The sequence below is a fragment of the Apodemus sylvaticus genome, chromosome 4 (assembly GCF_947179515.1).
Source record: "Apodemus sylvaticus chromosome 4, mApoSyl1.1, whole genome shotgun sequence".
In the NCBI taxonomy this organism is placed as follows: Eukaryota; Metazoa; Chordata; class Mammalia; order Rodentia; family Muridae; genus Apodemus; species Apodemus sylvaticus.
Genome location: NC_067475.1, coordinates 20,096,004 through 20,117,964, shown reverse-complemented (window position 1 = coordinate 20,117,964; position 21,961 = coordinate 20,096,004). Strand labels below are relative to the sequence as shown.

Here is a 21,961-nt window from a genome sequence, read left to right as displayed (position 1 = left end):
TGGGCAATAACTTAAACTGGCCTTCAGAGAAACTGCACCCTGATCATATTTAGCTCACCATCATATTGGCATGATGACAAAATTTATTGGTAAAGAGAGTGAACTTTATCAAAGGTAGTGAGTCTTCCAATCACCAGTGTTCCCTCAGGTAACAGATAAAACATTTCACAAATTACAATGTGTCTACAAAAAAACCAAATCCTGTCTAGACAAGGCTACTGCAGAGGGGAAACTGTAAACCTTTCTTCTGGGACAGGACTATGTAAGTCCTGTGCACATAATAAACTGAGGTTCACACAGAATAACTTCAGTACACTCAAATCCCAGTCAAGTAACAAATGTTTCACCCCTTTCCATACATGAAAAGAAAGTATCATGGTAAAATATGAATGTTAAAAAAAAAAAAAACCTTCCTCTGGTCATGACCTAGTACATACATATTTAACTAGTTTCTTAAAATTTAGAACCATTCAGTTCCTCTAGACATTTGACAATTATTCTGTACATTGAAAGTGTCTTTCGAAGAAACTTTTGGCAATAAAGAATAAGGTATTATCGCCCCTCTCTTTAATTTTCTCCTCCTTTCTCCTTACCTTCCTTTCATTTTTCCTCAGGAAATCCAGTCTGGTCCCAGTTCACTATGTAAGACAAGAAGTAGGCTCTTGAGCACCAGATCCTACTTCCCCAATGTTGAGATTATAGGTATGTACTACAATGCTGGGGCTTGAACTTAGGGCTTCAGAAAATTCTAGGCAAGTAGTCTACTAATTGAGACACATCTCTAGCCCCAACCCCCACTGATTTTTCTTAAATGAGGTCTTAATCCACAGTCCTGATTCGCCTAGAATAAGGACACACTATTAGTTCAACGCTGTCTCCTCTGTCAGTCTCCTGAGCCTAAGGATTACAAGTGTGAGCTCCCACACCACGCTGCAATTTCTTGTTCAACCCTGTTTGTTCTGTGATGTCAAGCCCAGGCCTTCAATATCCTTGGTAAGAGATTGACTGAGTTCCAGCCTCAGTTTATGGCTTTGCAATTCAACTGTGTGCATGATGTTCTGTATTATGGAAGTCGGTTTAGGAGAGAGTTTAGTAGAGAATTTGGTTTTCCTTTGAATCCAGTGTCAGTTACTAACTTTATTGACTTCCAGTTCCAATTTTCCTCTTCAGTGTTTGCTCTATTCTGCCTGTATTCTGGCCTGGACTCAAGGCAGTTAGTTCTCCTTCGTCAGAGAAAGTGTTAAACCTTGTTATGCTAAGAAGCATGCAGCAGCAGTAGCAAGGGGCGCCTCTCTCCGTTGGGGTGGTGTGTGTGGAATCTGATGGTGCACTGCTCAGCTTTGAGTCCAGGGTGCAGGTCTTTCAAGACATTGCATCACTGACTTGGGTTCCATCACAGCCTGCAATGGCCTCTTGTCATACCGCCCTCTATTCCAGGCCAGTGTGCAAAGTAAGCTCCTCACTCCTTACGTGGCCACCCAACAACTTTGTGCTTGGAATCTGGTTTCAGCCACTCAGAGAACGTGTCATTTGTTGGGCTGAAACCAGTGTCCTCAACATGGTGTGCCATCATAGGGACTGAGCTACCCTGAGAAGTCTCAAGCTACATGCCATTTGTTTATTATGCATGTCTGTTATATTCCCACATACATACTTTTAGTCAGGGTCTCCCATCGGCCTGGAACTCATAGATTAGACCAGTCTGTCTAGCCAGCAAGTCCCAGAAATTTGTCTTTCTCCTTGGTGTTAAGAGTTACAGTGTTCCTACACTGGGCTTTTCTACAATGGATACTGAGGACTGAACTCGGGTCTTCGGGTTTTTTTTTTGTTGTTAGTGGTGGTGGTTTTGTGTGTGTGTGTGTGTGTGTGTGTGTGTGTGTGTGTGTTTTGTGCCAAGTACTTACTGAACTCTCCAGCCCTTTCTGTTGTCCCTCAGACTTGTCTATATTGCCATCATTATTTTGCTATCATGAATTGGCTTAATAATTCCTTAAGCCAAATTCTGTAACTTCTATTAAATTACTATGTGATTTCTGTTCTGATTGGACCCAGACTAATGTAAGACAAACAAGCAAACACACTTCACTTTTAGCTTTAATTTATGTTATTATAATCTATGTTGGATTTGTTAAAAGGCATCAGGGTTTGCAAGATCAGGACCAAGCAGGCTATAATAGATGTGCATGGGTTAAAATCCTTTCTCAAAAACAAACCTTTCGGCTTGCTAAATTTATTTTTAAAAAAATTTTCAAAACGCTTTTCAAAAGCTTTTTACACAGTAGCCTCAATGCTTTAACAGAGAAGCATGGATTCCAAGTGTCACGTGATGGATCAGTTTAACACAGTGAAGTTCACACTGAGTCTCTGTTCTCGACTTCATTCAGGTCAGGCCCCGGGGAACCCTCACGCAAACAGGGACAATGCTCCTAGAGACAAGATGGTTTCAACACAGGGTCTCACAAAAGAAAAGTATTTATGCAAAATGAATCGGCTATGACCTCACTGGAGAGCCTTCCACTTTTTCACTGACCTAGAGAAAAGTTAGCTTATTGTTGACACACTAGTCAGAAGCAAAAGGCATACTGTAAGGTAGTAGAGCTAATTTCACCACTTGAAACAAAGAGACTTTTGAGTAAATTAAGAGGGCACGCAGTGTGTGGAGACAAGCAAAGAGAAAAGCGGGGAAAAGGGTGAGAGAAGAAAAATATCTAAATTATATTTGAATTAGGGAACAAATAGAATATGAAATGAAAAACTAACTTGGAATCCAACTAGAATACTTTGGACACAGAGAGAGAAACTGTCTTTAAAAACAACATGGATCCCTAAGAGATGGTGTCAATCAATCCCCGGCCCTGGCACAGAAGTTGTTTTCCTTGGGAACTGCATTTACCATAACTGCGAAATTGAAAAATTAGACCCTCTGTGAATTCTAAATTGTTTTTATTTTTCTCCCTGAGGTCAGTAATCAGCGGTTTTCTGACATGGAAATGTTTTATTCTTCTACACTAAACAACAGCTCCAAGCTTTATTGTGAGTAATTACATGTAGTTATAGACAGGGAAAAAAATTGCTTCCTTGGCAAGCTGTAATTTAGGAGGGCTCCCCCAGTGCTCTGCCACTAGTGCCAATCATAATTAGATACTCCTCCTCCTCCTCCTCCTCCACGTTCAAGGGCAGAAGCCACCTCTTTCCTATTAAGCACTGTGTGATCCTGCTACCTATACAGACAGCTTCTGAATCATAGGACCAAGAATACGAATTCAATAAAATACAATACAATAACATACAATATGGCAAGCACCAAATTCTCCTTATAAAATGAATCTTAGGAAGCAGATCCTCATCACATTAAAAATAATAATATACACGAGCTTGGCATTATGGAAACTGAGGAGGGATTTTGGGCTCCACAGTGAGATCTGGCCATGAAACAAAACAAAATGCAGAAGCTCGTCACACTCACAGGCCACTCTGAAACTCAGCACTCACTGAGTTAGGTTCTCCCATTCATAGAGCCCATTGCCCCGCAGCCTGCTATTCTGTTAGGTAGCCATGTGTCCGGTTCCTTTCCTCTGTTAAATTTTAAGTACTGCACAGGAACCATTTTCCCTGGGAGGCTCCCACACTTGGGATGAAACCTTCTCTGCGGAATTTTGGCACCCTATTAATTAGTGGTTATGAGTGGGAGCTGCTCTCTCTCAGCAACTCCTATTCTGCCATCAGTCAAGTGTGATTCTGTAATAAATTTCCACAAGGCAAACTATTTCTGGTAATTCTCCCTAATTAACACCAGGCCTGCTAATAATACATCAGCGCCTATGTGTTTCTGATATAACCAAGATCTTGTCTGAGAGTACTCAAAAAGGGAAACTGCCAACCTAAATTAAGCTTTCACTGGCAAAAGGATTTTATATGTGGTTCAGTTAGAAAACCTTTGATAATCTTATATTGGGGACATGCAAGTAGAAAACACTGACTGGCGGGGAGGCTCACTCTGGTTTCTGCACAGAAGGGGGGTTTATTGTGAACACACAGTTGAGACGTAAGCCTATAAATCTCGGACTGGATTACTGTTTCTTAACGAAGGAATGACAGATCTCTTATTCTGTCGGTGCATTTTAATGTGCAATGACGTGATTGACAGAAACCAAACAGCAGCTATTAAAATGTCAGATGCAGACTCAATGCCCTTAAAAGTTTGGCTTCTGGAGTTTAATATACTGTGAACAAAATAGACTTGAGTTTCTTTCCCATTCCCAACGTGCAGCCTGAAACAGAGTCATCCCTCTAAATGTACACAGTTAGGAAAATAAGGTTCCCTCAAGCCGATAAACAAAAGAGTAAGAGATGAATGAGCTTACCAGGCAATGCCCAGTCAGCCATGAGACTGAGGACAAGAGATGGTCTGGCTAATGCCAAAGGTGAGGAGCACGAGATCTGTCCTTTAGGATCTGTGACACAAGGCATGATACTATGTCATCCCAATAGTTTTAGCAATAAACATATTTAGAGACAGCTTATCTACTAACTTGCAAACATGTCTTATTCACGTTGTACATGCAAAGAGTAGAAGATAGAAAATACAGTAAAAGCAGTATTCTCAAATGTCTAGGGCACTGGGGTTGGCCAGCACCACGGCAGAGACTTGTCGGATTGTTACACCATCTCCAGTCCTGTGACGATGAAACGTGACTTTTCCCCACGCTCACTTAAGTGAAAGCACTGAGGGCCCAGAGAGAAAGAAAAAAAAAAAAAAAGCCAGGCGTGCTGTCGACATCATTGCAGTTGTTTATTGAGTATGTGCTCATTAAAGTATCACTATCCAGATTACATTTCTCATGTGATTTTTTTTAATTAAAAATGTATCCAAAAGAAAAAGAGTAGCTATACACAAACTTGAAAATGCAAAGAAAGAAAAGACAGTAATTGATTGACAGGTTCAGCATGTTACACTTAAGTGTCTACGGCCAACACCGTAGACACTGGAGACGAGGACAGCCTGAAACATTTGCGTGAGACTATCTCCTGTGTTTCTTCTGCTCCAACGGAGATGACCGAACTGCAACTGCCAGAAAGTATTAATATTACACTGAATTCACACTGTAGTAATTACTTTAACTTTGAGTTCCTTGGAAAGAGTACATTTTGCTGTAGATCATTTTAAACATAGCTTTATATCAATATTCAAATGATTTGGCTTACAGATCTTTTGTAAACAAATGGTTACTTTTGTTTTCATACCATGGCCAAATAATTAGGCTTCAGTTTCACAAGGGGATGGAGTCACGGGGAGCATCACGGGGAGCAGAAGCATTCCTGCTTCAGCAGGCAGCAGTCAGACCAAACAATTAGAGAAACAGTGCCAACCCCGGCCCATCAAACTCTGACCAATGAGAAACTGAATGTGGGACATAAAGTCATGCACTGTAGTGTCCACCTGGGGTACAGCCTTCAAAACAGACATCTAGCATGGGGAAAGCTCAACGTTCTAAGTAGTGAAGAAAAATGCTACTGACACAGAATTTATATTAAACACCCAGGGAACTTGCCAGAAGAGTAAAGTGCTGTACCTGGTATCCAAAGGTCCATGCTGGTAAACAAAACATGAATCCCCACTACAGACAGGTCTTCTGGCTCTGGGCAGAACTCATCTCCCAGGGGTCACTACTTTAGGAATGGATATAATCCTTGCCATAAAACAGGCAAAGATACACACACAATGCCAAATTACCAAGCCACACTAGCCTTTGACAGATTAAATTTAGAGAAATACAGCATTATAAAATGCAGCATTATGTTCTACAAATAACACATAGAAGTAAAGGCTTAATAAAAATGATATCCTTAAATAAAATTTTATAAGAAATCCAAGTCGAAGAAAAGTCTTTGAATATGCAAATGCCTATGAGTTTTCAAATATTTTTGCATATCATCTAAAAGACAAAACAAAATGACTATATCAAAACAAAATCACCAACTTATTTTGTCGTATAAAGCCAAAGCCTGACATTCAGATCTGAGCTAATGCACACGAGTCATCAAGTCTGATTACTGCAGCAGCACAATGACCTAAAGTACAAAGCTCCAGCACTGACTCCTGACGACATTTCCTGCCTCCCTATAAGCAAGCACAGGTGAGGAGGTAACCTGGGCTGCTACTGGAGAAGCTTCCAGTTTGCAATGTGGTATCTCCCTTGCTGTTCATTTATCCCCCAGTTCACTACTATCTGCATATAAAACAAATTCACTAGGCCATAGATTAGCCACTTTCAGGACAGATGCCTTGAAAGTTCTTGGGGAAGTTAAACAAATACAGCAGTCTAAGACGTCCTAACACACACGCATGCATACACTCACACTGCACAAGTGCACTTGAGTGAAGGGGCAGCAGGAACCTGGGAGCTCTATCTGGATTTTGAAAGCACCTTGTCCCCACAGATTTAAGCTGTAACTCAGCAGGAGCACGTGCTTTTATTCATTGTAGAAACAGAAAATATGAAACGCCATCATTTGTATCTCCCTGGGCAGTGAGCCATCCTGCACGACTGTCTCCCAGGCACTTTCCTGACTACAGGCGGTGCCTGCACGATGCTCTCCCCACTCATGAGGAACAGATAACAGGGCCGTGTGAGAACTGCATCAGGGTTCTCCCTTTCTACCAAACACTGGAGACCAAAAGGAGAATTACTCACTGATAGAAATGAACCCCAAGCAAAAAACAAGAAAGAAAATCCCAAAACAACTCCAAATAAGCAAAAAAACCTAACAGTTGGATCTTATAATCCTCAATCCAAAAAACCCACCCACTGGGCAAGGAGTTTTTGAACCTTCAGTTAGAGACATAGATGTAAAAATCAGTCAGTTCTTTATCTGAAAGCGGGAAGTGTTTTTTAACTTTCTACTTACAATTGTGTTATTTCCATAATTCCTTTATCTTCTACCTACTCTTTTCTAGAAAGGAGACAACACTATTAGAGTCTAACACTATTGAAATATCTTCATCTCAGCACCAGAGACGAAAGCATGGCAGTCTAGACCAGGCAGCCATACACAATGCAAACAGACTGCTCTGTCTGAAGCACAGCCAGCATCTGAGAGAACAGAGGAGATCATGAAAATCTCTTACTGGCAATGACACACTTTGATCAAGATTTTCCATGGCCCATCTTACTGAAAGGTAAGACCAATGATAAGACCAAAGCAACACCCACTAAACAGAAAAGGAAATTGTCTACTCCTAAAATTTATTTAAATGTCTACTTACTATTTTAAAGATAAAATGGGTTTATTAAACAATTATTCTTACTAATAAGGTTTAAGGTACTTTTATTGCCTTTTGTGGATTCCCATAGCTACTACCTCTCCTCCCCCCCCCCAATTTCAGCAAAGAGGCTAGAGATTTTAATTCTAAAATGTAATCCTTTGCTAATTCTAAGATGAACTGAATAGCAAGGAAATTGATTTTTTATAAAGGCTATTTCATGGGCAGAAAAATACTGGCAATTCAGAATAAATGCCAAACTGTCTGTGACTTTCTAAAGCTAAGCATTTTCTCAGATTTGATTTTTCATGTTGGAGTCTATCCCTTCAGGACTACTATTATTTGAGAACTCCATATAAATATTAAAACTAAAAATTAAATGGCAATTTTAATTTTCCTCCTTTTTCTTCAAATTTCTTCTTTTTTTCTGGACCTGTTGTTTTTCAAAAATTCACAGAATGAGCATGTTTTTTGCAAAGTGGCTTGTCTTTCTTGGAGAAAAATGTCTGTCCTTCCAAACTTTCACAACACACCTGGAAAAAAAAGAAGAAGCATTGTTTAAAAGATAGAATTATTTAAACTAAACCTCCCAAGGGGAAGTGACTGCCGTGAATGAGCAACATTACAAGTTCTTTAGAGGCTTGTGTGAGATATGCTGACACTTCATGATTACCATGACACTTTACATCATTTTTGAAAAGCAAAGAGAGGTTTTTGATTTTTTTCCTAGAACTTAGTCTGATTTATTTAAATAACAGATGCTTTCTTTACTAAGAGGAAAACAGTCTGAATGAAAATTTTAATATACCAAAAGTCACATTAAGTATACAGATTCTAACCAGTTTTTTTTTTTGTTTGTTTGTTTGTTTTTTGGTTTTGTTTCTTTTTTAACAGATCTTGCCTCAAGTTTATTTGTAAAAACAGCATAGGACCCTGGTCATCTGCAAATAGCTTGTGGGCATGTGTGTCTTGGCAGTCCATCTGTCTTCACACTGGTAGGCACTTTTTCTATGGGCCCTTCACAGGGGCCTGGGCACCTTTGGGAACCTAAGCTGGAGCTGAAGCCTGGGCCTTAGCTGGAGCTTTGGCGTCTGCCTTGGTTTGAGCCTTGGACTTTGGCTGGCAGAGCCTATGCCCCTTGGCCATGTAGCTTCCAATCCACTTCCCAAGCTTGGGGTGAGCAAGGAAAGCCAGGCGGCTGAGTTTGCGGCTGGGGTCCTTTGGCATCTTGGACTTGATGGCCTGAGGCTTTCACAAGGGACTTGATGGCCTCTGCCCGCTCACTCACTGCCTTTGCATTGTTGGCCTGCATCTTCTTCAGGCCTTTCTCGTTGTGATTCTTGGCAAAGCGCATGTTCCTCGGGAACTTGGGGTCAACCCCCTTAAGAGATTTGTGTTTTTGTGACCAGAGTTTCTTGATGCCATTTCTGTGCCATTTGTGGGACTGGCTGTGTGTGGTGTGGCTCTTGGATTTGGCCATGTCTGCACAGAGACCCACGGCTCCCGCAGCCTCTAACCAACTTTTTAAAAGTCTGTTTCCTCTTATAGCGAATTGAAGCATCACAGACTACATGAAGCTGAAGTGAAGAAGAAGGAAAGCCAAAGTGTGGGGTACTTCGGTCCCTCTTAGAAAGGGGAACTCACGGGAGCAAATATGGAAACAAAGTGCAGAGCACTGAAGGAAAAGCCATCCAGAGACTGTCCCACCTGGGGATTCATCCCAGATACAGTCACCAAGCTCCAACACTATTGTGGATGCTAAGAAATGCTTGCTGAAAGGAGCCTGACATAGCTGTTTCCTGAAAGGCCCTGCAAGGGCCTGACAAATACAGAGGCGAAGGCCTGCAGCCAGTCATTGGACTGAGTACAGGGTCCCCAATGGAGGAGTTAGAGAAAGGACTGAAGGAGCTGAAGGGGTTTGCAACCCCATAGGAAGAACAACAATATCAACCAACCTGACCCCTCCAGAGCTCCCAGGGACTAAACCACCAACCAAAGAGTACACATGGCTCCAGCTACTTATGTTGCAGAGGATTGCCTAGTCAGGCATCAATGGCAGGAGAAGTCCTTGGTCCTCTGAAGGCTCAATAAATGCCCCAATGTAGGGGAATTAGTGTGTGTGTGTGGGGGGGAGATGGGAGTGGGTGGGTGTGTAGAGAAACACTCTCATAGAAGCAGTGGGACGGGGATGAGATAGGGGGTTCCCGGAGTGGGACACTGGGAAAGGGGATAACATTTGAAATGTAAATAAAGAAAATATCCAATAAAAATATATTTATTAAAAAAAATTAAAACACAGCTTAATTCCTTTGCCAAGCATGACCAAAGCCAATGTCAGTCTGTCCTGTGACACTAGCCATAGAGTCTTGCTTTTCTTATTGTTCCTCTTTTATTATGCATATGCGTCTGAACAGTACAGTATGTGCATGAGTCAGGTGTCTTGGGCACCCAGAGAGCCCTGGTTGTCGGCTTCCTGACAGGGATACTGGGAACCAATCCTGGGCCTCCCGCAGGAGCAGTAAGTGTTCGTAATCACCGAGCCATTTCTCCAGCCCCAATAGGTTAGTTTTTAAGTTACTTCCTGAACAAACTACCCACTCATCAAAGAACTGATTTAACTTGATTCTACAGTGAAGGTCTTGGGCAGTATCTGCCTGGGGAGTGGTTCTGTGGTCAGGCTACCCACACTTTTGCCTTCATGCTCTTTCTGCTGTCTTGCAAGTGACAGTGCTCATGAGAAGATCTTCCTGAGAAGGAAAATATGTAAAAGCTGCTTTTTATAAACTTTAAGACGTCTAAAAAGTGAGTGAAATAAAAATAAGAATGACCTCAAAGGCAATGGTTAGAGAAATTGTTTGATTTCACCTTTACCTAATTCTTTAATGTGCTGGGCATCAAACACTGTTAGATATGACTAAATCTCACAGAAATCAAATACTGGCATGGAACAGTTTTACTGAATATTAGCTTTCTAAATTATAAAAATTATGCTAATGTTAATCTTTTGATTTATCTTAATCACTAAAAGACCCCAGAACACTGGGTGCAGTGAAGTACACCCTCCATCCCAGATCTCTGCAGGCAGAGGCAGGTGGGCCTCTATGAGTTCAAGATCAACCTCATCTATACAGCAAGTTCTATGTTAGCCAGGGTACAAAGTGAGACCATGTCTCTACAATACGCTGCTGGGGATAGCTCGATCAATAAAACACTTGAGTTTGATCCCCCAGAAACCATGTACAAATGCTGGGCTTGCAATCTGACTGAGAAGGTGAGGAAAGGAGGGTCCCGGGGACCTCTGGCCAGAAGCTCTAGCCCACAGGTGGGCTCCAGGCCCATGAGAAACTCCGTCTCAAAGAATGTGGCCAGTGATGTCAGAGTGACACTTGAGGCTGTCCTATGCACACTAACACACATACATACACATAAAAATAAATGAAATCAAACCCCAAAGCACTGAAAACAAGTAAGTGAATAGGTAATTTTTTCAATGTTCATAGTTTCGAAAAGAAAAGAAAATCCATGAGCTATCTATCTCTCAGTCAGGAAGAAAACTGAGCCATCTTGCTGGCTCTCTAGTTTTTTATAATTTCTTTTCTATTTAAGAAATATCTAATATGTCAAAAAAAACCCTTAAACTGTTTAATAAAGGAATTTAAGAAATTAACTCATATTAAGAAAAGAAAAAATATCTTCTCCTTAGAGACAAGAATACATTAAAGGGTAAAATCCTATTATATGTCAAATAATTTCAAATACAACTTTTAGAAATATCAAAAATCACTGTTCCTTAGCTTAGAGGAAAACCAATGTGCTGTTATTCCCATTAAGCACTAAGCTTTTTGTAAAAAAAAAAAAAAAAAATAGTTATTTTATTTATTTACATCCCAAATATTGCCACCCCTCCCGGTGCCCCTTAGCAGAGTTCTTCCCTCCCCTTCCCCTCTGAGAACTGGCCCCAGCTTCTCCCCCGACCCCCAACCCCAGCATATCGAGCACTCAGCTGTGACCAGGACAGGACCGTTTACTTACAGAGCACACGAAGCAAGTATCATGCCAGGTGTAGCCCAGCGCTTCCAGGAACATGTCGCCAGCCTCTATGGGGAATTCGCATCCACGACATATTGTTCCAAAGAGGGCATAGTAGTCTGCATCAAGTAAGGAGAGAGATGTAATTTAAACATGGTAAGGCTTTGGAATTGCAGGTCACTGGAAAGAGTGATACGATGTACGTTAAGTGAGCTACAAAGGGAAAAACTGAGGTGGATGTGAGCAACACATTATCCGCTGGGGTGAGGAACACATTATCTCCGGGGGTGGGGCAGCTTGGTCAGGATCTCCTCACTGGGTTGGATGGGAGATGGGATAATCTCTGTAGAGGGTCCTTGTCCTTTGTTTATTACTAAATAAGAATGCTTGAGATGTGTGGCTTTTCTTTCCCACATTCCTCCACATTTTAATTGTCTTTTATGAAATTCCATCACTGTTGTGCTGGCCTATGACCCAGCGTTTGGCCTTTAGTACTGCTGATATAGCTGAAGTTAAAGGGGGAGGGGGGTGTCCCATAATGTGCTTCAGCACCAAGTGCTGAATTCGCATCCACAGTCTCTCCTGGGCAGTGCTCCAGGCCCTGCAGAGGTACAGTGGCAGAAAGGGCAGGTGTGGATGCTCATCTCAGGAGACTTGAGTTAAGACTGCCTAAGTACGATGAGGCAAAAACAAAGAAGGGCTGTGATAGACACTGGTTAGGGAGCCTACACCACATTACATAGGAAGGTTAGGGAAATCTAACAGTCGTGATGAAACCTGAAGAACCACACTTGAGATTAGTCAGAAGGAACTTAAGTATGAAGGTGCTGGAGTCAGAAATAAAATCTTAGCCATGCTCAGAAATAACAAAGGGATAAAGTGTGGGCTAAATCTCAGGTCAAGATGTAAAGGGGCAGCAGACAAAAGCCCACAAAGCAGGTTCTAGCAAGGAGGATGGTGTCATTCAAGGACACAAGCACACTCTGACGGGCATTGTTCACAGTGCCCTGATTTCTGCACAGCTGCTATTGGGAGGTCCAGGCCCGGAGCAGGAGCAAGCTGGACATGGTGGTGACACTGGAGATGGGAGGACAGGCTTGTCCACTGCTCTCTGGAGGCGGAAGACCAGAGATTATTTGTTAGATGGGAACACCGCTAAGACTGGTTGAAGGAAAAAGAATAAAAATTAGATCATAATTCCCCCTCTGTAGGTAATGCATTAGTTTTATGTCAAGATTTCTTTCAAAGTATATTAAACATCACAGGCTAGGAAGATGTTTATGCTTTGGTACACTTAGAGTGTCTTACAAAGTTGCTAAAACTCATGATCTAGCTAATCAACTGAACAAAAACCAAGTCTCTCTTCAGAAAAAAAAAAGTTGCTGTAAAAAAACTTAAAAACATGGGATATTCTGAGAAGGGTCAGCAGTTTACAGGCAACTTTACTACTAGCAGCCCACGGGGTATTTTATTGGAGGCTCTAGGGCTTCCTGCTGGACAGCCTGGAATAGAGCCAAACCCTCCCTAGCTCAGAGGCTGAGGGGAAGGTAAGAATCAGAGCAGCACAAGTGAGCAGGAAGTGACGCAGAGCCAGTAGGAAGTGACCCTGAGCCAGCCCGAGACAAGAGCTGATGGTCTCCTGAGCTTCTCCACTGTGCGTAGGGCCCTTCTTCCAGGACCACACCTTGTAGCTGTAATCCAAAGTAAGATTAAATCTCAGCAGTGGGAATGCACTTAACCGTAGTTGGTAGGGGCAGAATAAAGGAACGCACGCTTCATATTTTGAAATATGTATTGTGGAAGCAATATCTGAATAAAGAGTAAAAGGTAAGAAAGCTCACTGCAGAAGTGCAAAGGAAAAGATAGATGGATGCCAAGATGAGAAAACAAACGGAACAGGCAGGTGCTTGGAACCCAGATGGAAGAATAACTTGACCAGGGAGCAATCGAAACCAGGATTACTCTTCTATTCAGTAAAGACAGCCAAGGATTTCACATTTATTTTCACGGCTGTGGCTTTAGAAAGCAAACAGTAACATCCAAATGTTGAGCATTTCCTATGTTTATAAGCACTTGGTATTTATTACTATAATTTGGGTACATTTTGGGTAGAACTTCTATGTATAAACAATTGGAGATTCAAACATAATCTTTTTCCTACTAAGAAATGCTAATTTTCTTAATGTTCATAATAAGTTGGAAATGTGTGTCTTGTTAAAGTCACAAATAGTTGTTTTTGTTATTATTATTACAATTATTTTGTTATATATTCAAAGCAATATGCAATACCTCTAGAACAATTATGAAAGCTTGTCGGTTCCAACTTTCCTTTCAATGTTCCACAGCGGAAGTGTCCCAGCCTCATTCTTAACTGAGGTGCTCATGGCTTATTGTCTCACCTGTCTCACAGTAGGGCTCGCCATCTTCCAAGTGGAAAACATTATTACGGATGGGTTTTCCACAGGCCACACACACAAAACAGGACACATGCCAGGTCTGCTTCAAAGCATTGATGACTTCCTGTTATGGAAAGGTGGATGGATTTAAAGAAAGAGCACAACACACAAACCAACATCCACTCTAACTGGTGTGACAAGCTAACTCAAAGTAGGCATACAGATTTCCTTGTTGTCTTGAACTTTTCATCAAACGAACAAGAGATGCCCAGTGGCAGATTCAGATGTCACCAGAAGGGATTGTAATATGTACGCTTTTCATAAATACAAACTCATAAACTTAAAGAATAATCACTATTACTAACCTTCACTCACACAATGAATAGGGAAGTATCCCACAAGTGGTTGCTACAACATGTTCTTTCAAAGGGTGTCAGAATGCATTAACTCAAGAAACATTATCTTGAGAATGTCATGGAGGGAGAAGGGGGAAGCATAGAAAAACTAAAACAAGCCTCAACTCCAGTGCACCATGGAAGCAATAATGCAATTAGTATAATCCAATCAGCTCTCTGACTGTTTAGCTTTGGGAATCAGCTGTGACTATCTCCACTACTTACTTACTCCACTGAGTAACATGTGCATCACAAAAGCAAGGGTCCTAGTCCATAATGGCCTTCTGGCTACATACTCCAACATGCAAGATTGGGGAGGCATTTTAATCATTAAGAGGTTTGGGACTGTTAGATTTCTAAGAATTGTTCCTTTAAGTTGAGAAGAGGTAAAGCAATTAAAAAATTAATTTCCAAAGAATACTTAATACCATAGGAGTTTTTCTTTCTTCTCCTAGATTCTTGTGGCTTTTAATTATTATTGACTTTTATTAATTATTCTGATACAAAGAATGATTTTATTCACTAACATGGTATCTCAACATATACTTTACTATCTGATTATCTCTCAGCATTTACAAAGAAACAGGCTAGCCGTTATAGTACTTTATGACACCATAGAAATAGGTCAGGTAGCATACTTACAAGTGAGACTATTGTTACAGTTTCAGATCTACTTAAGCATGTCCTCAGTAAAGCACATTTTTCTGGAGTTTCACTATTGTATTTCATATTAAGAGCAGTAGGTAGAATTCAGCAAAGCCATTTCTACTTTTATATGTTAAAGCCAAGAACACTGGCTTCTTCTAAAAATCAAATTCCTACTACTGGTCACCTACAGTAGGTGCCTGACTCTTATGATGTCGTTGATAACTCGATGGTATATGACAGGATATACATTTACTCATCATTACTTATTAAGTTCTTTTCCCAAGAAAAGTACAGCATGAAAAGCTTTTCCTATCACATTTTCACTTCCATAACTCAAGTCACACTTTAAACATTATATTCATTCAAATAAAAATATTATAAGGTTCACATTTTACATATTTTGTATATTTCATGAGATCAGTGGCCTGTGCTTGAACTTTGACTAGTAGGGAAAGCTACTCTTATGAAAGCTATGGAATTTAACTAAAGCCAGCAAAGGTGAAGGTTCTGAGAGCTCCTGTGTGTGGTCCTGGGCGGCCTCTCCATTCCTGAGCAAACACAGTCCTGCTGAGGCAGCACATCTACCGTCAATTACTTTCCCCATAGAGGTAGACTTTCACCAGACAAGCCAGCACTCAGTAAGGCAAAACCAAAGACCACTAACCCCATGAGTCTGACATATTTCTTTAGAGTTCTGTTTAGGTTTGTTTTTTAATAATAAACACTACTAATGAAAGCAAAGAGGGCTGATAAAGCAAGATGAAGAAAAGTAAAAACAATGAAAAGGTTTTCTTACAAGATCTACATGGCTTTAAGATGCACTAAAAATAAAGAAGCAGCTTCCAGTACTCACTCCAAGGATCTTCCTCTGGCAGCGGCCACACTCAGGAGCAAAGAACTTCTCATAGCACAGCTCACAGTACAGTGCTCCCTTCTCCTCTACAAAGCCGATATAGGCCATGGTATTTTTGCAATGAGCACAGTTAAATTCTTCTGGATGCCAGGACTTCCCTAGAGCCACAAGAAAAGGTCCCCTGCCAAAATGAAAGAGACCAATTTGACTCAAAGATGAAAGCTTCTGGTGTTGTCCTGGAAGGAACTCCTGTTCACATATATCTAGTTAGCTGTCTGCTCAGTTTACCTCTTAGTACCGAGGGTGGTGGTTCTGTTGACTGCACAGGACTGAGTGTGAAGGTACTGTTGACTGCACAGGACTGAGTGTGGTGGTACTGTTGACTGTACAGGACTGAGTGTGGTGGTACTGTTGACTGCACAGGACAGAGTGTGGAGGTACTGTTGACTGTACAGGACTGAGCATGGTGGTACTATTGATTTTACAGGACTGAGCATGGTGGTACTGCACAGGACTGAGTGTGGTGGTACTGTTGACTGCACAGGACTGAGTGTGGTGGTACTGTTGACTGTACAGGACTGAGTGTGGTGGTACTGTTGACTGCACAGGATTGAGTGTGGTGGTACTGTTGATTGTATAGGACTGAGTGTGGTAGTACTGTTGACTGTACAGGACTGAGTGTGGTGGTACTGTTGACTGCACAGGACTGAGTGTGGTAGTACTGCTGACTGCACAGGACTGAGTGTGATGGTACTGTTGACTGCACAGGATTGAGTGTGGTGGTACTGTCGACTGCACAGGACTGAGTATGGTGGTACTGCTGACTGCACAGGACTGAGTGTGGTGGTACTGTCGACTGCACAGGACTGAGTGTGGTGGTACTGTTGACTGCACAGGACTGAGTGTGGTGGTGCTGTCGACTGTATAGGACTGAGTGAGGTGGTACTGTTGATTGCACAGGACTGAGTGTGGAGGTACTGTTGACTGTACAGGACTGAGCATGGTGGTACTGTTGACCTGCACAGAGACTGAGTGTTGTGGTACTGTTGACCTGCACAGGACTGAGTATGGTGGTACTGCTGACTGCACAGGACTGAGTGTGGTGGTACTGTTGACTGTACAAGACTGAGTGTGGTGGTACTGTTGACTGCACAGGATTGAGTGTGGTGGTACTGTTGATTGTATAGGACTGAGTGTGGTAGTACTGTTGACTGTACAGGACTGAGTGTGGTGGTACTGTTGACTGCACAGGACTGAGTGTGGTAGTACTGCTGACTGCACAGGACTGAGTGTGGTGGCACTGTTGACTGCACAGGATTGAGTGTGGTGGTACTGTCGACTGCACAGGACTGAGTGTGGTGGTACTGTTGACTGCACAGGACTGAGTGTGGTGGTGCTGTCGACTGTATAGGACTGAGTGAGGTGGTACTGTTGACTGCACAGGACTGAGTGTGGAGGTACTGTTGACTGTACAGGACTGAGCATGGTGGTACTGTTGACCTGCACAGAGACTGAGTGTTGTGGTACTGTTGACCTGCACAGGACTGAGTATGGTGGTACTGCTGACTGCACAGGACTGAGTGTGGTTGTACTGTTGACTGTATAGGACTGAGTGTGGTAGTACTGTTGACTACACAGGACTGAGTGTGGTGGTACTGTTGACCTGCACAGAGACTGCATGTGTGTGAAGGAAGGGGAAGAATTGTCCTAGTCCTTGGCAGTTTTCCCTATTGCTGGGACTCAGGGCCTGTTTGAGTTGCAGGGAGTCCTGTCTGTGTCACTGTCTGAGGGAAGAATGCTAACTGGGATAGAGAAGAGGCAATCACAACACTTTATAAGACAAAAAGAAAACAGAAAAAAATTCTCAATTTGAAAATGTTAGATCCTTAAAAAGTAATGATTTCCTGAGAAGAGTCAGTGTCTCTTCCCTACATATGATGTAATATACTTATTTCACAACTTTATTAAATGTTTCAAAATCACCTTCTAATTTGACCACAGAAACTGAGCTGGACATTATCAGTTGTTTGAAACTAGTTAGAAGGGTTTTATTTGATTCCAATATAACTAATCTAAAATTCACTGCATTAAGAATATCAAATCTTATTTAACTATGCATGACGGTGCTACCACACACAGGCATGGTGTTCTACAGAAATCATTTTTTGCTTGCATAATTGAAGATTTATACCTAATGTCTACCAGTCCCTACTTCCCCTTCGGTAAATGGGACAGATTTTGGGGGGTGGAGGTGGGTGACAAGAGCTTATCTTAAGCTGGTCTGAAAATTAATTAATTGGTAGCTTCAAATTCATGATCCTCCTGCCTCAGCCTACCAAATACTTGGGATTATAGATATAAACGACACTATGCTCAGCTACGACTGATTTTAATATGTGTGTGTGTTTTTTTTTAAATCAGGCTAACAAATGCTTGTATAGAGATCTTTTCCCCTAAATACTACAGTCATGAAATGATAAGGCAGGTTTGGCTTACTTAAGAGGAACCCATTATGAAGCCATATCTATTTAGACGCCTGTGGAGATGAAGCAGACTTGCCTCCGTAACACACTTTTTGGTAGCTACATCACACTAATTTTTATTCATCGAATGGCTTTACCTCCAAGGCACTTTTACACTTATCTAATTTGTTCATGCGACATCTTGTGAGATAGACCAGGACAATTATAATAACTCAGTTCGACAGATGGAGTGGCAAGGCTAGAGAGTATTTAAAAGATAGGGCAAACATCAAAAAATTACTGACGGGGCCAAAGCTAGGAGCTGATGCATCTATTTCCCAGCGTTCTAGTCAATTGAGACTCTGCTTCCAATTTTACTACTGTAAATCGTCATCACAGAATGACCACAGGCAATTCTTGGCAACCATGCAGCACTGGACTTCTAGGCCGATTCCTAACAGTACATCAGGGGAAAAAGCATCCTGCAGATAGCTTCTAACCTGTGACAACACAAATCTGCTAGCTGGCTAATAGCTGTCTCACAGGGCATGGCTGCATGTGCGTGTGACTCCCCATCGCAGTTGAAAAGAGGCAACCTGAGATCACCATGGCATCTCAGAGAGGTGAGCTTCTCCTGGTTCAGTGAGAGAGAGACCGGCTGTGTCTCAAGGCCATAAAGCAGAGATTGGCAGAGCTCCCAGTGCCTTCCTCTGGCCTCTGCATATGCACACATGGGTACACGCACTCATGTACACTATATAGAGCACACACAGGCACACGCACACACATAAAGAAAACACTATCTCCATTTGACTCTTTTGGTAATTGCTTCCCACAGCAAGAGTTTGGTGCCACCAAACCCAAATCCACATACTAAGCTTCTCAACAAAAACGTTAGTGTTTACTCAGATTTAGCTCTCAATTCTGCAAGTCAGGCAGCAGAAAATCTTGATGTAAGTGAAACTTTTTTTGTGTGTGTGTGAAGCATATAGAGTATTTTCTAGTTTTACTTTTTTTTTAACATGTTTATTAAGAATTTAATGGTATTTTGCTCATGTGACTTTGCTATATTAGAGGTAAATAGTGTATTATTACTAAAGCTTAAAGGCAAGCAGGGTTGTACTTCATGATTAGCTTTGCAATGACTAACAAGGAAGGCATCGGGTAACTCTTTCAAGAAAAAGAAATGGCAGAGGTATGTCACCTACTGTAAATAAATCTATTACCTCCAGTAAGCTATCACCCCCCATCTATAACTGATTTATAAACAGTCTCAGTACACAAGTTATTGCATTAATTTTTCTCAGTATATATTTAGCAAGTATTTTTCCAGAGATACATCAAGGAGCTACATTCTCAAAGGCTGAACAAAATATTCTAAGGGTTCTAAGATTTCCCACTAGCTAGGTATCTGAATGTATAAGTCATAAAAATTATAATATAGAGTACAATAGGACTCTGGGGTTTACGCCACATTCTATGTGGCCACTAAAACACATTCCAACGTTTTTGCAATGCTAGGCTGAGTTCTTCATTAGGAAACATCACCACAAACTGAATGGCCTTGAGGCCAGCATCCTTAACGGTTACTCAGTTTTCAAAAGAAGTCAGTTCAGCTTCAGCCTGCATTCTGCTGAAATGTGAGTGCTGCCACAGGCTTGGCTTAAAGCTGAAAGCCTCTGGAGCATATCTGCTAATCCCAAATAGCTGAGGAGGCTCCCCTGGTAGGGAGGGTGACAGACATCTAACACCTGGGTAAGGAACATATATATTCTCTTTCCTACGTTTTCTTAAGCATGTCTTAGGGTCAAATCAGACCACTAGAGAATTGGAGGCTATGCATCACAGCACTGAACCAGACCTAGCTCTCAGAGAGTCATTCCTTCTATGAGTAATGTTTGGTGTGATGCATCAGCCAGTATCAACAGTCACTATAGGAAGCAGCATCATGACATGCATCCTTCTGGAAGTTCATGATGTGAGGGTCCGCCCTCTTAGAGCACAGTGTCAGGCTCACATGGGATCCTTAAAAACAAATTCTACCACATTTCTGCAGCAAGCACAGTTTAGACTCCCTTGAGTAATCATTTTATTTTTATCACAATGAATAGCAGATTGCCAAACCAAACAAAAGCAAACAAACAAGTAACCCATAATCCAAATGGGGAGCCTGCTTCCAGGCAGCTGTGGGCCATATCTCAATATTAGCTTCACTCTGAATGGTCTTACCTATGATTTCATGGCTGTGTCCTCTTTGTAATGCAGAATGCTAGCATTGTAGGTTTTCTTATAAGGTGTGCTTATGCGTGTGTGTTCTCATGTGTTTTGATGCAGTTATAATGTGGTAATTGCATACCCATGCATACATGTGTGTAAAAGCACAAAGCTGATATTAGGTATCTTCTTTGGTCTTTCTCCACTTTCTTTATTGAGGCAGGAGCTCCTGCTGAGTTCTCAGCATGCCACTTCCAGCTAGACCAGCTTATGCTGGGGCTCCTGAGCTTTTACTTGGTTCTGGGAATCTGAGCTCAGGTCTTCATGCTTTTGTGGCAAGTTTTTCAGTCACAATTAAAAATATAGTCTATGGTCTATTAAGAGAACAACCTTAAAATATTTCATTGTTTCTTTTCTTTTTCAAACATGAACAGTAAAGGAAATCCTGGACAGTAAAAAACATGACTCTGTACCTTTTAAATATGAGGAGAAAATGAGTCTTGCTCTTGTCAGAGCTCCTTGCTCTAAACCAGTGTGAGAGAGAACATGCCCGCCTAACTGGATCCTCCTTGATGTAGTGGAAGAACTCTTCCCCCAGTACCCCCAAGGTTATGTTATGTCTAGATTAGACAGCAGTCTCCTATGTAGAAGGAATGTAGAAATTTAACTTGACTGACACATTTTCTTCTGTGTGTCAGTCAAGTTAAATTACTAACAAATTCATTAACAGCAGATTAACACTGAAGATGTCTTACCCCATGCGGTTTCCACGTGTGACCTGGAAAGACAAGCGTCTGCAACTGCACGGTGGAATTAAATATTTATCTCTGCTTATAGCACCCACACTCAGCCCTTAAGAAATACATGTTGACTGGTAAAGTGCTAAAGGAACTGGGGGGGGGGGCAGAGGAGGGGGGAGGAGAAAGTTAAGGCATCTACTAGTTGAGATGAAAGACTACTTCATACAACTTTTCACTCTGCTTAGTCTCTGCCCGACACCACCCCTGACCCCCAAAGAAGGAAATCAGGTGAGTTCAGAGGAAAAGAAAAGCTTATAGACAGAAAGGGGAAAGAAACCGCTGTCCTCAGAGGGGCACAACCTAACGGGGAGTAGTAGCTTAAACAGAAGTACCTACTACTCTTTTCCTTATTTAATCCACATAGCAGCCTCAGGAACAGAAATGAACTCCATCACACAGATGAAGAAAACATTAGAATCTGCCAACTTTACCAAGATCATGTAGGTAACCAACTACAATGCTAGATCTTCCAAAGCCCAGATGGACCTATTGATGGCTGAATAACAGTTATACAACTGTTATACCATCTTGGTGGATTCATCATACACTATAAAATGTACTTTCTCTCCAGTAACAATGTTCTTCAGTGTCTATCTCATCTCACAGCAGAGAAGGAATGAAGTGCGATGGAGCAGTCAGCTAAGCAGAACCTTCCGAGACTGTGTTGAATGGATTCTCACTTCTACACAAGGATAAGCCGAGAGTTTACACAGTCTGTGTGACCAACTGCTGAAGACGATGTGGAGACACTCTGACACATATGGATAGGAATGTAAGATGGTATAGACATGGTGCAAGAAAGTTCAATAGTTCTGAAACAAAGTTATTTCTATGTTCTGTAGACTAGGTGAGTACCACTTGTTTGAATCAGCTTGTACACACCCTATAATTACCACAGCA

At 41.6% G+C, this 21,961-nt stretch overlaps 1 protein-coding gene and 1 pseudogene across 4 annotated transcripts in view; both read right to left on the bottom strand.

The window, feature by feature from the left end:
• Positions 1-4,771: 4,771 nt before the first annotated feature.
• Pdlim5 (PDZ and LIM domain 5) overlaps positions 4,772-21,961 on the bottom strand; it is a 174,369-nt gene continuing 157,179 nt past the window's right edge. For all 4 annotated transcript variants that reach the window (XM_052179129.1, XM_052179130.1, XM_052179132.1 and 1 more), the window contains 4 exons: positions 15,586-15,766; positions 13,693-13,813; positions 11,297-11,412; positions 4,772-7,797 (listed from right to left, as the gene is read on the bottom strand). In XM_052179129.1, the coding sequence (XP_052035089.1) occupies positions 7,708-7,797; positions 11,297-11,412; positions 13,693-13,813; positions 15,586-15,766 (508 nt within the window). In that variant the 3' untranslated portion in view covers positions 4,772-7,707. The remainder of the gene's footprint in view (positions 7,798-11,296; positions 11,413-13,692; positions 13,814-15,585; positions 15,767-21,961) is intronic.
• Positions 7,804-10,910, bottom strand: LOC127682632 (60S ribosomal protein L29-like; annotated as a pseudogene).